This window comes from Podarcis melisellensis, assembly GCF_964234715.1.
Source record: "Podarcis melisellensis genome assembly, chromosome: 8".
Classification (NCBI taxonomy): Eukaryota; Metazoa; Chordata; class Lepidosauria; order Squamata; family Lacertidae; genus Podarcis; species Podarcis melisellensis.
In genome coordinates, this window is record NC_138540.1 from 13,469,555 (window position 1) to 13,484,034 (window position 14,480).

Consider the following 14,480-nt stretch of genomic DNA (forward strand, 5'->3'; position numbering starts at 1 on the left):
ACTGATCAGATTTTCCCCGGTTAGAGAATAGCCACATAAACCAGCAAGAAGTGGGAGGTGGAATTGGGACGTGTTCAACGTTAGCACGGCAGTCAGTGCCTGTCCTAAAAAATTACCCCCTGGGCTGGAAGGCAGTAGGGCAAGTGAGGGCTGAGTTGCCTCCATTGCCTCTTTTTTTCAGACTGCCTTGGAAAGAGTTGATACCGAGAGAAAGAAGGAGCGTGGCCCTTGTCTGCCGGGAGAGGGCAGCCGAGAGAGATCTTTCCTGCAAGCCTGTATTGCACTTTAAAAAAAAAATCCCAGGAAAACATCAGAAAGAGCCAGGGCGAGTGGATCAGACCAAAAGGCCATCCTGTTGTGCCCCATCCTGTTTCACACAGCAGCCAAGCAAGGGAAAGGCCTTAGCTCAGTGGTATGATAGCAGCCATGAAATTAAAAGATGCCTGCTTCTTGGGAGAAAAGCAATGACAAACCCAGACAGTATCTTAAAAAGCAGAGACATCACCTTGCCAACAAAGGTCCGTAAAGTTAAAGCTATGGTTTTCCCAGTAGTGATGTATGGAAGTGAGAGCTGGACCATAAAGAAGGCTGATCGCCGAAGAATTGATGCTTTTGAATTCTGGTGCTGGAGGAGACTCTTGAGAGACCCATAGACTGCAAGAAGATCAAACCTATCCGTTCTTAAGGAAATCAGCCCTGAGTGCTTACTGGAAAGACAGTTCCTGAAGCTGAGGCTCCAGTACTTTGGCCACCTCATGAGAAGAGAAGTCTCCCTGGAAAAGACCCTGATGTTGGGAAAGATGGAGGGCACAAGGAGAAGGGGACGACAGAGGACGACGAGATGGTTGGACAGTGTTGTCGAAGCTACCAGCATGAGTTTGACCAAACTGCGGGAGGCAGTGGAAGACAGGAGTGCCTGGCGTGCTCTGGTCCATGGCGTCATGAAGAGTCGGACACGACTAAACAACTAAACAACAACACATCCCCACCCAGGGATGGATCCTTCCTGCCTGAAACCTTGGAGAGCCCTTGTTGCTGCCAAGCAATTTGGACAATATTGAGGTATATTGTCCAAGAGTCTTGTTCTTTGTAGGGCAGATTCCTATGAAGAAAGGTGGTGGTGTTTTTAATTTAGAGGAAAAAATGAGTCGGAGGCGACAGGTTAGAAGTTTATAAAATTAGGCCTGGCCTGGAGAAAGTGGATGGAGAAAAGGTTTTTCCCCCTCTATCACAACACTAGAACTTGTGGACATCCAATGAAGTTGATTCAGGCTGGATAAAATGAAGTCTTTCTTCACAGAGCATGTAGTTAAATAATGTAACTTCCACCTGCAGGAGACAAGAGGTGGCCACCAATTTGGATAACTTTAGAATTATAGAACTGTAGAGTTGTAAGGGGTTCCGAGTGTTATCTAGTCCCTAACAGCCCAGTTTAGGGAAGTTTTTAATGTTTGATGTTTTATCGCTTTGTAATAAATGAAAATCTGCCCTTATTCCCTTATGGGGGACACAAGAGCCCTTATAGAGTCCTTTGCAGGTTCCCCATCGGTTGGAGAAAATAACAGAGGCCAACCAGAGAATATTGAGAAGCAAAGTGGCTAGTAAGCCTGATCTTTATTGATTTGTTGCAACAGGGTCCTCACTCACCACACGCAGGATGGAGGAGGAACCCAGAATATTGGGGTGCAAGCCTTTATATAGACTTTTTAAATTGCCACCCTGTAGATCAAGACCACCCCCAGACACATCATACCTACATCACAGAAAGGGCGGTCTACAGCAGAAATCTGAGTGCGTTGTTTACCTCCGGTCTGGCAGGTTATCTGTTAATGCTTACTTGATTGGATACCCTGGGGAGCCTGGCCAGTCTTTTGTAATGATAAATACTTCGTTCCTGAGCCAGGTCACAGGCTCACCCTATTCATACACAGACATACCCTTAAGACAGGATTTGTGAAGGAAAAGACAATGGGGAGGCTTTTCCATTTTCCTTGACCTTGCAGAGAAATCATTTGGTCAGTTTGGGAGTCAAAATGGTTTTCCTGTGCTGCTTCAGACATGTGGTTTATATATTTATGTACAGGCTGGTGCTTTCGGCTTCTTGTTACTGGAACAGAGCAGGATCTCAGTGTTTGAGTTCCTATAAATACTGTTGAGGGGGTGTGGTGTATAGCCTCCAATGTTCTGGGCAGAGAGGAAGTTCCCAGGCTAGTGTGCCTTTTCTTCTTTTGTTCCTTAATTACTTGAGGGATATCTTGAGTGATTTCTTGAGTGATGTCCTGAGTACCACTTAGGTGGGTCATTAGGTGTGGATTAGTTGCTAAAGTCTTTGTGTCTTGACCTCTTGAACTTTGTGAAGAGTTTTTCTGAGAAGATGGCTGTACTGCACTTAGTTGTGCTCTGGCTTGGCTTCGTGTATAGGGGCGAGCTGTGGTTTTGTGGCCTGTGTCAGCCAGATCTGTGTAGGGATTGCAGGGGGGTGCAGCATCCGGAGGTGCCACCATGGTTTGGCTACTGGATGGTGTCTGTAATTTATCTGTGGAGAGGGTCTGGGTTTGGGTCTGGTGTGGTTGATTGGTGATGGCGTTCTGTGTGCCTCTGGATCTGGTGTCAGTTTTTGTGGGGAGGGCTAATTTCCAGATGTCTGGCAAGCGGGATGTGTCGTCACGCTTGTTCATGTTGTGAGGGTGTTTCTCTATCTCGATGGCTTCCATGATTATTCTCTTGTGGTGATGTTCCATGTTAAAGAGCAATTTGGAATCTGCAAAATTAATTTCGTGTCCTGTTTCTTTCATGTGTTGGAAAAGAGAGGAAGTTTTTTCTTCTTTTTTGACGGCATTCTTGTGTTCTGCGATACGTGCATTTATTCGTCTGTTTGTTTGTCCAATGTACGTGGCTGGGCAGACTTTGCAGGGTATTTCATAGACCCCTTGGTTTTCCAACTGGATTTTATCCTTGGGGTTTCTGAGGATATTGGCTATTTTTTGGTTGGTGCAAAAGGCTGTTTTGATATTGTGTTTATGGAGGATTTTGCTAATTTTATCTGTAGTGCCCTTGATATAAGGAAGGAGGGCCATGCCATTGTTTTCTTCTGTGTCTTGGTTTTTGGGGGGTGTTTCTTTTTGGATTAGCTTCGTAACCCTGTTTTGCTGGTATCCCAGCCACGTACATTGGACAAACAAACAGACGAATAAATGCACGTATCGCAGAACACAAGAATGCCGTCAAAAAAGAAGAAAAAACTTCCTCTCTTTTCCAACACATGAAAGAAACAGGACACGAAATTAATTTTGCAGATTCCAAATTGCTCTTTAACATGGAACATCACCACAAGAGAATAATCATGGAAGCCATCGAGATAGAGAAACACCCTCACAACATGAACAAGCGTGACGACACATCCCGCTTGCCAGACATCTGGAAATTAGCCCTCCCCACAAAAACTGACACCAGATCCAGAGGCACACAGAACGCCATCACCAATCAACCACACCAGACCCAAACCCAGACCCTCTCCACAGATAAATTACAGACACCATCCAGTAGCCAAACCATGGTGGCACCTCCGGATGCTGCACCCCCCTGCAATCCCTACACAGATCTGGCTGACACAGGCCACAAAACCACAGCTCGCCCCTATACACGAAGCCAAGCCAGAGCACAACTAAGTGCAGTACAGCCATCTTCTCAGAAAAACTCTTCACAAAGTTCAAGAGGTCAAGACACAAAGACTTTAGCAACTAATCCACACCTAATGACCCACCTAAGTGGTACTCAGGATATCACTCAAGAAATCACTCAAGATATCCCTCAAGTAATTAAGGAACAAAAGAAGAAAAGGCACACTAGCCTGGGAACTTCCTCTCTGCCCAGAACATTGGAGGCTATACACCACACCCCCTCAACAGTATTTATAGGAACTCAAACACTGAGATCCTGCTCTGTTCCAGTAACAAGAAGCCGAAAGCACCAGCCTGAAGATGACGAGTGAGACCTCGTCGAAACGTCGCCTAGACACCCCAACTTTTACACGGGAAGACACCCGAGGACACCAAAACCTGCATTCCTGTACCCGTGAAAATCTACGAAAGCATATATATATATATATATATATATATAAGACCTTCCCCCCCCCCAGCTTTATTATTATTATTATTCTGTCGGGAGCCACCCAGAGTGGCTGTAGAAACCCAGCCAGATGGGCGGGATATAAATATATGATGATGATGATGATGAGAATGGCATTGTGTGGATGGTGGATGTTGTGCCCAACTTCCGTGCCTGAGCAGCAGCAAGTGCAACCGGGCAGGGTCTGCAGAAGCTGCCCCCACATCAGGGCAGAAGGCAGAAGCAGCACACTGGGGCTACCTGGATAATCTTGGGGTCAACCTTCCACCTGGCTTAGCTGCTCCCACAAACAGACAGCTTCTCCCTCACTCAAACAAGATATGGAGAGTGAATCATTAACAGCACTCAGATTGCTTTGGGGCTGTCACAGAGGGCTGGGGGCTGATCCGGGCAGTGGCGTAGCGTGGGGGGTGCAGGGGGGGGCCGGCTGCACCGGGCGCAACATCTGGGGGTTAGGGTTAGGGGGCGCAAATCCACAGGTTAGGAGGGGGGAATTACTTGCCTTGCCCCGGGTGCTGACAACCCACGCTACACCACTGCCTAGGGGTGGGGTGGGGTGGGGAGAATGGGACCAAGCAGAAGGAGATACCTAACAATGTAAGAAAAGCGCCCCCTGGTCCTGCCCGCTGGAGAACCCCCTCCCCCAGGTGTGGGGCCCTGAGGAAACAGCTCTGCTTGCTCCCCCATGATGGAGAGCCATTGGTGGGGCCTGAGTCCTCCCAGGAAGAACAGAATTGAAGGAGTACAAACAGGCAGGATATATGTGTGAAATATACTCGGAGTCGAGAGCTGATTTCATGCTCTTTATTCAGCTCATAGTGGTGAGGAGGAATGAAAGTTCCCCCAGAATGTCTGCTTTATATACATTATTTACACAATGGGCCCCATGTGATTGGCTGATTCCGGGGTTCTCCTTTAGGCCAATCAGGCTGCTGCATTCTGGATCCTATTGTTCTAGGACCAATCAGACTGCTGCATTCTGGATCCTATTGTTCTAGGACCAATCAGGCTGCTGCATTCTGGATCCTATTGTTCTAGGACCAATCAGGCTGCTGCATTCTGGATCCTATTGTTCTAGGACCAGACTGCTGCATTCTGGATCCTATTATTGTTCTAAGAGCAATCAGACTGCTGTATTCTGGATCCTATTGTTCTAGGACCAATCAGGCTGCTGCATTTTGGATCTTATTCAACTCAGTACATAACACTGTGGTTCCTTCCTTCTTTCCCAACTCCTTCTATTTTCCTGTGCATACACAAACACACAGGGGAGGGTTGCAGCCCAGCGGGAGACACAGCCTGACAGTGGACACAGTGGTATTCCGAACCACCACCATCATCTTAGTGGCAGAGCCGAGCTAGCAGGCATCGGGAATAGTGGGTGGAGGCCTGCCCTTTCCCAATGGGTGGGGGAAAGAGGGCTTTAATCCCCAGGCAAGGTCTTTGGGGGCGAGGGGAAACGCCCCCTTCCCCTCCCCATCTCATCCCCGTCCCGTCCCGGGAAACTCCAGGCCAGCTTTGCCGGGAGGCTGGTGGAGCCAGAGATTTGGGGCGGTGCTGCTTGGCAAAGGAGGGGAGGAGGAGGAGGAAAGGCGGCCGGGAAGGAGGGGTCGGGGTGGGGGGGAAAGAAAAAGTTTTGCTGGGACCGCCGCGGGCTCGCCCTTTCGCCCGGCGAGCGCTCTTGCAGGAGGAGAGCGCGCGAGAGGAGGCCGATGCGCGGACGGGGCATCTTTGGCGACATCACCCCCCAGCTGCAGCAGCAGCGACCGCGCCGTCGAAGAAGCGAGGAAGGAGGAGAAGGAGGGCTCGGTGCGCGCTCCCGGGCGCCGGAGGAGGAGGAGGAGAACGACCCGAATCTCTTGCTGCTCCGCGCGCTGCAAATGGGAGCCGGGAAGAGGGAGCGGAGGAGGTCGCTGGGCTCCCCCTCGACGGCGCGCCCCTCCGGCTGCTGCTGCTGCTGGGCGCTGCTCCTGGCCGCCGCGCTCCTGGGCGTAAGTGGCGCTGGATGGTGGTGGTGGGGCTCTTGCCCAAAGCGGATCGGTGCTGGGCGTCGGGGAGATCGAAGGTTGGAGCGGGAGGGGGGACCGTCCGGAGATGCCTTCTCCTTTCTTCCTGCCCCCTTCCTTGCGCCTGGGTGGCTCCTGCCCCTCCCCGGCCGGCCCTGGGTGGGGTGCCCGCCTGCCTGCCTGCTCGCCTCCCGGGCGTCTAATTTTAAACGTGGGGCTGGGGAGGCTATTCATGGCGCGGCTGGCGTCGGCGGGCTGGCCCAGGCCCGGCTCGGCCGGCCACCGGGCTCCGCCACGTCCCCGGTGGAGTTTGGACCATGCCCGGCTGGAGGGCGCACGGCGGCGGCTGCCAGGTGGAGAAAATGCCGGCGTACCCGGGGCGCTCTCCATCCTCCTCTTCTCCTGGCCCGGCTCTAAATTTAAATGCTGACGGGCTCCAGAGAGAGAGAGACAGGGAGACCCGTAAAATAGCAGTCTTAAAATAAAATGGAAAAGTGTTCGGAGCTGCAGAAACTTGGCCGCGCTTTGCGAGGGGCGAAAATTGCGCCCGGATGGAGAGAGAGGGTGAAATTTGGAGAGGTGGGGAAGACCTGCCCACCTGTGGTGCCCCATTAGGGGGGGATTTGCCCCCTAATGTGGGGTTCTGAGTGTTTCCACACCACTGGTACCCCCTCCCCAGACCACATTCCTTTAAGGGAGCCACGTCCAGCAAAATGGCGAGATCGCTGGGATCCAGTTTCTGCGCGCCGTGGGCGACTGGGTTTTGCTTCCTGGCGAGCGGAGAGACGACTACATGGTTTGTGGGCTTTTGAGCTGGGGCAGGGGTTTGAGGGGTCCGGCATTGGCGCCCCCTAGGCAGGTGTCTGATTGGAGGGGGAGTCCTTCAGCGGCAACAGACGGCTCCTGAATTCAGCGCGTGGTTGTGGGAAGATTTGCTTTCTATTACTGAGTCAACGCCTTGATCCAACGCCTGTGTTGTCTGCACAGACTGGCAGAAACGGCTCTGTCCGGGTTTCAAATGTGGGGCATTACCAGCCCTACCTGGAGGATGCTGTGTGGGGATTGAACCTGGAGCCTTATGGTGCTTATGGTGGCATTTAGACACTGACCGGCAGCATTGATCTGTTTAGACACTGACCGGCAGCTGCAGCAGTGGCTCTCCCCTGGGTTTCAGGCAATGGGAATAGCCCTGCCAGGAGATGGATGAAACGTGCAGGCCAGGGAGATGGTCCGACACTGAGCTTGCCTCCCTTCCTCATTTGGGGTTTCCACGTCAGGCACCAAAATATTAATTTGGCTTTCCCAGCCAACCACACATCCCTCTCCTGACTCTGCCCTCTCCCCTCGCTGTGCCAGATTCCACACTGATGCTGCTTTTAGAAGATGCTCCATTCCGAAGCCATGAGCTTTTGCCTCCCATGTTAACCACCCGCCCCTTGGCAGCCAGGCTGCGCTGTCCCAGCAGCCTCAGTTCTCCCTTACTTCAGCCTCCCAGCAAAAGCCCAGTACATTTCCGAGCACAATTCAAAGTGTTGGTGCTGACCTTTAAATGCTTCGGCTCAGTACACCTGAAGGAGCATCTCCACCCCCATTGTTCAGCCCGGACACTCAGGTCCAGCGCTGAGGGCCTTCTGGTGGTTCCCTCCCTGAGAGAAGCGAGGTTACAGGGAACCAGGCAGAGGGCCTTCTCGGTGGTGGCCCCCACCCTCTGGAACGCCCTCCCGTAAGGTGTCAAGGAAATAAACAACTACTTGACATTTAGAAGACATCTGAGGGCAGCCCTGATTAGGAAGTTTTTAATGTTTGAAGTTTTATTCTCTTTTTAGTGTTATGTTGGGAGCTGCCCAGAGTGGCTGGGGAAACCCAGCCAGATGTGCGGTGTATAATAAAAATATTATTATTATTATTATTATTATTATTATTATTACCTACCCTCTTGACCTGCTGCCTTCACCATCAGGGGAGGGGGTGACTGCAGGCCAGCCTGCTCTCCCCACGCTAGCCAGCCTGCTTTTCCACCCACACAGCCAGACCTCCGCACTATGCGCCGCTAACAATGGCCTGCTTTGTGCATGGCTCTCCGAGGGTTATGGGAAGAAAGAAGGGGGAAGGTCCACCACCAGCCACTCCTCGCCCTGCCTGGGCCCTTTTCCTGGAGGGCACATTCCTTGAGGCCTCCCCGTGGTATGGCCACACCCTTGGCAGAAGGTGCTGCCGCGCCACTATGTGCTATGCACACAGCCTGCTGGTGTGCAAAGGAGGGGGGCCAGCTGGGGCCAGGGGTTGGGGTGGGGGAGAATGTGCCATGGGGTTTGGGCCAAGTCAAGGGAAATGGGGGCAGCTTGGCGTGCCAGGCAGGGCTGTGGCATTCGGAAAGCCCCCCGTTGGTTGCTCTGGAGTGATGGAAGGACGAAGCCTCCTTGCACTGAGACAAGACAGCCGCTCCACCTGGTTCAGTAGTGCCTGCACTGGTTGGCAGCAGCTCTCCTTGGTTTGGGGCAGCCCTGCCTAGAGACACCGGGGACCTTGCACATGTGAAGCAGGTCCTCTGCTGCTGTAAAACGAAACCCAAGTTGCTAGTTCTCATGGTGGGATTTAACGAGAGGCTCAGGGAGCTGCCCTGTAGTGAGCCAAAATGTTCCATCTCTGGCTGGCAGCAGCCCTCCAGGGTTTCAGACAAGGGGGCAGTGGAGAGATGCTGCTGGGGATTGAATTTGGGACCTTCTGCATGCCAAGCAGGTGCTCTCATGCTGAGCTGCAGCCCTTTTCTGAAACACTGGAATGGACAAAGCTGCCTTATGCGAAGCCAGATTTTTCTTCCGTCAGTATCGCCCACACTCTCCAGGGTTGCAGCGCGATTCCTGCCCACTGCGAAAATTTGAGATTCTAGTCCTCATGGTTCTGCAAAAGGGCTGATTTAAATAAAAGCTGCCTTATTCGGAGCCAGACCATCGGCCCATCCCACTCAGTATTGTCTGCGCTGACTAAATGTGGGGTTTCTCTTCCCAGCACTACATGGACGTGTTGCCAGGGATTGAACCTGGGGCCTTCTGCATGCCAAGCAGTTGTCCTACCCCTGAGCTACATCTGTTCCCCAAAGGCCTGCCTTCTGTCTCCTCTTCTCCCACCCCCAGTTTTTAGGGGTTCCCATCTGGGCTGGGGACTCTGGAGAGAAACAGTGGGTTGGGGGACGCATGTCTTTTCCTTGGGGGGGGGCAGTTTCCTCCTCCTTCCCCCAACCCCACCAGCCTGACCTCTTCCTGCACCCCACCCCACCCAACACACACACATGCCCTGGCTTGCTTTTGGTGGGGAACCTGGCTGGTTTGATTGCGGAATTTGCAAGGGGGGGCACGGGGGAGATAGGAATCCCTTATCCCAGGGTGGGATCCTGTTTGCGCTTCTGTGTGAAGTGGGGAAATGAAATACAAGGCATGGCGGAACTGTAAACAAGGCTCTAAATATAACCCACTTTTTGCGCCTGGGTTGGCGAAGCTGGGAACGCCCTCTCCCCCCCCTCACCCCCCCTGGACTTAATTTGGGCCTTGTCTCACCGGTAGGCAATCTCTCAGAAGTGCTGGGGGAACCCAGAATTTGCGAATGGTGCGGTTTCTGGCTGCAGAGGTGGCTGCTTCGGAGGCATGCGCAAAGTGCCTTCTACCCCATAAACACCAGGAACATATCTTGTTCTTGAATCATTTGGTTGTCTGCTGTGAGAACAGGGGGCTGGACTAGGTGGGCCATTGGCCTGATCCTGTGGGCCTCTTCTTATGTTCTTATCTCTGATTAGAGCTAGGGATCGAAATCAGCTAGGCGCGTTTTGCACCCGGCTGTCGGCCACTTGCGACCAAGTGAAGATGCCAGGATCCTGCCTGACATCTGGAGCTGTGTGCCTGGGAATCCTTGAATCTTGCCTGCTTTTTCACATGCTAGCAACACACCTTGTAGAATTCTATCTGTGATTTTTTTTCTTTTGCCCAATCAGAACCATAGCTGTCAACTTACAGATTTGAAAATAAGGGACCAGCAGCCTCGGAAATAAGGGATCAGCAGCCAAAATAAGGGATCAACAATTACTTTGATAAAATACATATTTTGTTGTGTGCAAATGGCTTTAGATACCTGTTAGGTCCATAAATTACCATATAGCATATATTCAACAACAAAAAAACAGCAACAATTTGTTGTTGACAAAGGACAGATGGACATAGAAAGGGCCCCATTACCTTCAGTAGCTTATTTAAGGGACATCATCAATAAGGGACAGCAGTGGGACATGGAGCTGGGTAAGGCACAGTCCCGCCAAATAAGGGACGCTTGACAGCTATGATCAGAATGAAATTCAGGTACCAAAATGTACTGGAAACTACGACTGGCCACCCAAAATGGCAAACTAGGCAATTCGTTTTGGCGACTGTAACCCTGGTTTAGGAAGCCATTTGACACCTAGCTTATATATCGTGGGTTTCTAACACTGGGTAGAACGTGAGGGTAGCATACAGATTTCAGACTTGATGTATTTTTGTGCCAGGGGGTGACTCCCCAATGAATGGGGGAGCTAGATTGTTAGTACACTTATTTTTTGGCTGGGTGGGGGAGTTTCTTGTCATGGAAGAAATGCTCCCAGGGCTGAGAAAAAGCTGTTCTCCAGAGAACACGGGAAACCTCTTTATACTGAGTCAGACCTTTGGTCCATCAAGCTCAGCATCTCCTACTCTGACTGGCAGCAGCGCCACAACATTTCAGGCAGAGAGTCCCTCCCAGCTTTGCCCAGAGAGATTGCTGGGGATTTATTATTATTAATTATATCCTGCCCTCGCCAGCCGAAGCCGGGCTCAGAGCAGCTAACAACAATAAAAGTAACACAACATTCTAAAATCAATTCAGTTCAAAATCAAATTAATGGCAACCACTGGGGTAGAGTTCTATGAAGATTACCAAAGGAGGGGGTCAGACTGTGCCTTGGCCAAAGGCCTGGTGGAACAGCTCCGTCTTGCAGGCCCTGCAGAAAGATGTCAAGTCCCGCAGGGCCCTAGTATCTTGCGACAGAGCATTCCACCAGATCGGGGCCACAGCCCAAAAAGCCCGGGGCCTTCTGCATGCCCAGCAGGTGCTCTATGACCAAGCTGTAGCCATTCTTAATAAAGCGCACTGGCCAGTGTGAACAGACACTCTTTTCTCATTCTATGACACTGCCTTTCCCGGTTGCTGATTGTATTCATTTTATAAAATGTATACACTGCTTTTACAAAATCGTTTTGCAGAAAATTGAGTCCCTGTGGGCTGGTGAGGCTTCAGTGACGGGGCATGAGCCTCTCTGGAAGCCAGTTCAGCTGTGCTGGTCAGTGGCGAATGGAATGCACTCTGCACAGGTTTGGGTGTGTTGGATTATATACTGTATTCAGGAAGCGAGCCCTGCAGTTCAAAATGGATTTGGAAACTGCCCCCTCCCTTACTTTAAATGAGACTTGCCTGTGTCCCACCTTGGTGCAATGTAGCCTGAGCTGTGCCATCCTGCTTTGCTTTGACTTGGCGCGGGTCCCTTGGCAGCCGGCTGCCCTGTTTCCAACCTGCTAGTCCCTGTGTCCTGACCTGACGCCGTTCCGTGTCTCAGAGAGATCCGAATGAGATGGCTTGTGGCTGGTTTATTACGGAGGTTGTATGTACATATTTGAATCCTCCCTCGGGCATTTGAAGTTGTGAAAGTGCCTTGAGGAAAAGCAGCTTGTAAAATCACCCAATGTTAGCTAGACTGGTGACTGGGAGTGGCCGCTGGGACCACATAACACCGGTCCTGAGAGATCTGTGTTTCCGAGCACAATTCAAAGTGTTGGTGCTGACTTTTAAAGCCCTAAATGGCCTCGGTCCAGTATACCTGAAGGAGCGTCTCCACCCCTATTGTTCAGCCCGGACACTGAGATCCCTCATTGCGAGAAGTGAGGTTACAGGGAACCAGACAGAGGGCCTTCTCGGTAGTGGCACCCACCCTGTGGAACGCCCTCCCATTAGATGTCAAGGAAATAAGCAGCTATCCTATCTTTAAAAGACATCTGAAGGCAGCCCTGTTTAGGGAAGTTCTTAATATTTAATGCTGTATTGTTTTTAACACTCGATTGGAAGCCACCCAGAGTGGCTGGGGAAACTCAGCCAGATGGGCGAGGTATAAATAATAAATTATTATTATTGGTTGAACTCATAGCCCTTCCTTCCCTAGGAGCCCAAGGTGGCACACAAATCATACAGATTACAGTGGTTCCTCGGGTTACAGACGCTTCAGGTTACAGACTCCGCTAACCCAGATATAGTACCTCAGGTTAAGAACTTTGCTTCAGGATGAGAACAGAAATCGTGCTCCAGCGGCACAGCAGCAGTGGGAGGCCCCATTAGCTAAAGTGGTTCTTCAGGTTAAGAACAGTTTCAGGTTAAGAACAGACCTCCAGAACAAATTAAGTTCTTAACCTGAGGTACCACTGTATAGCATTCAAGAAACCATCACAACTGAAATTTCCAAAAGCAGTTAACAGTTTTTTAAATCCCGAAAGCAATTAAGCTTTTAAGAAGCACCCTTCCATCTCGAGGTTGCCAGGAGAGGGGTTCTTCAACCGCTGCATGCCTGGAAAGGAGTAGTGTTTTCAAATTCCTCTGGCAAGTGGGCCATTGTCAAACTTCTGGCGGACCTCTTAGTTCAGGGCTGGGGGAGATCGGAGCCCTTCGGATTCCCTTATACTATGAACTCGCATTGTCCCTGCCCATTGGCTGTGCTGGCTGCTGGGGGTTAGAATCTAGCAACACCTGGAGGCCCGCAAACTTCCCATCCCTGAACTAGACCACCCCTTGCCTTCACTGCCCACTAGCTACCACCATCACATCTCTGCCTTCTTTAAATGGTAAAAGGTAAAGGGACCCCTGAGAATTAGGTCCACTTGTGGCCGACTCTGGGGTTGCGGCGCTCATCTCGCTTTATTGGCCGAGGGAGCCGGTGTACAGCTTCCGGGTCATGTGGCCAGGATGACTAAGCCGCTTCTGGCGAACCAGAGCAGCGCACGGAAATGCTGTTTACCTTCCCGCCAGGGCAGTACCTATTTATCTGCTTGCACTTTTGATGTGCTTTCGAACCGCTAGGTTGGCAGTAGCAGGGACCGAGCAACGGGAGCTCACCCCGTCACGGGGATTCGAACCGCTGACCTTCTGATTGGCAAGTCCTAGGCTGTGTGGTTTAACCCACAGCGCCACCCTTCTTTTAATGGAGGGGCAGGTAAATTCTGGTCATCAGCTGCACCCCATCCTTCCCTTAGTGGTCAAGGTTCCTGTTTCAGTCCCTCTGTCACTGGACCAGTCAGGCTTTGTGTTCTTGAGCAAGAAGGTCAGTTTAGGATCGCTGACCGCTTATGTCTTAATTCTCGAGGGATCCTGGCTTTGCACTCTCGCGTGGCAGATTTAAAGCACATTGTGGACCGTAAGGAATCTGGATTTTAAAAAGAAACCATCCCTCTCCTTTGTTAGGCGTGACAAATTTTTATCGCGCTAGCCAAAGGTATCCTCCTCCTTTGTTAGAAAGCACTTGTCTCCTTGATTTCAGACATTCATTTGGTGCCAGCCTTCATGGAATAAAGCCTGATCTGTCACCATGTCAATTGGGGAGGTCTACTTGGGTGGTGCTGTGGGTTAAACCACCAAGCCTAGGGCTTGCCGATCGGAAGGTCGGCGGTTTGAATCCCCGCGACGGGGTGAGCTCCCGTTGCTCGGTCCCTGCTCCTGCCAACCTAGCAGTTCGAAAGCACATCAGAGTGCAAGTAGATAAATAGGTACCGCTCCGGCGGGAAGGTAAACGGTGTTTCCGCGTGCTGCTCTGGTTCGCCAGAAGCGGCTTAGTCATGCTGGTCACATGACCCGGAAGCTGTACGCCGTTTCCTTTGGCCAATAAAGCGAGATGAGTGCCGCAACCCCAGAGTCGGTCACGACTGGACCTAATGGCCAGGGGTCCCTTTACCTTTACCTTACTGCTCATCCAGGATATTTAAGCACCTGTCTGATTGTTTAGCTTTCTTACTTTTCTCTTTTTTAAAAAAGAGTGATCTCAACTCATTTTCTTTACATGTAGAGATACAAGGGGGGAGGGGGAATATTGAGGTTGTATTGTACACAATTAAATTTAATAGACTATCTGTCCTGGCTGTTGTGTGACTATTCCCCCACTTCTTTTGGCCCCCTCCCCTATGTCCAGCTCCAAGCCAACATCTCTCCCCTTCCCTAGGTGAAGCTGATCTACATGAGTTTCCCTGCAGGGATCCCCAAAGGATCCCCTGGAGAAGGAGGTTGTTGCTTGCTAGATCAATGTTAAAACAC

The 14,480-nt window shown here is 51.2% G+C and overlaps 1 protein-coding gene across 16 annotated transcripts in view; it reads left to right on the plus strand.

Moving 5' to 3' along the window:
- The first annotated feature begins 5,743 nt into the window (after nt 1-5,743).
- Nucleotides 5,744-14,480, plus strand: part of HSPG2 (heparan sulfate proteoglycan 2) — a 230,985-nt gene continuing 222,248 nt past the window's right edge. For 10 of the 16 annotated variants that reach the window (XM_081923348.1, XM_081923345.1, XM_081923350.1 and 7 more), the window contains exon 1: nt 5,745-6,119. In XM_081923348.1, coding sequence (XP_081779474.1) covers nt 5,841-6,119 — 279 coding nt within the window. In that variant the 5' untranslated portion in view covers nt 5,745-5,840. Of the gene's footprint in view, nt 6,120-14,480 lie in introns of all 16 variants that reach the window. The other 6 variants (XM_081923336.1, XM_081923349.1, XM_081923344.1 and 3 more) reach the window with 1 other exon arrangement.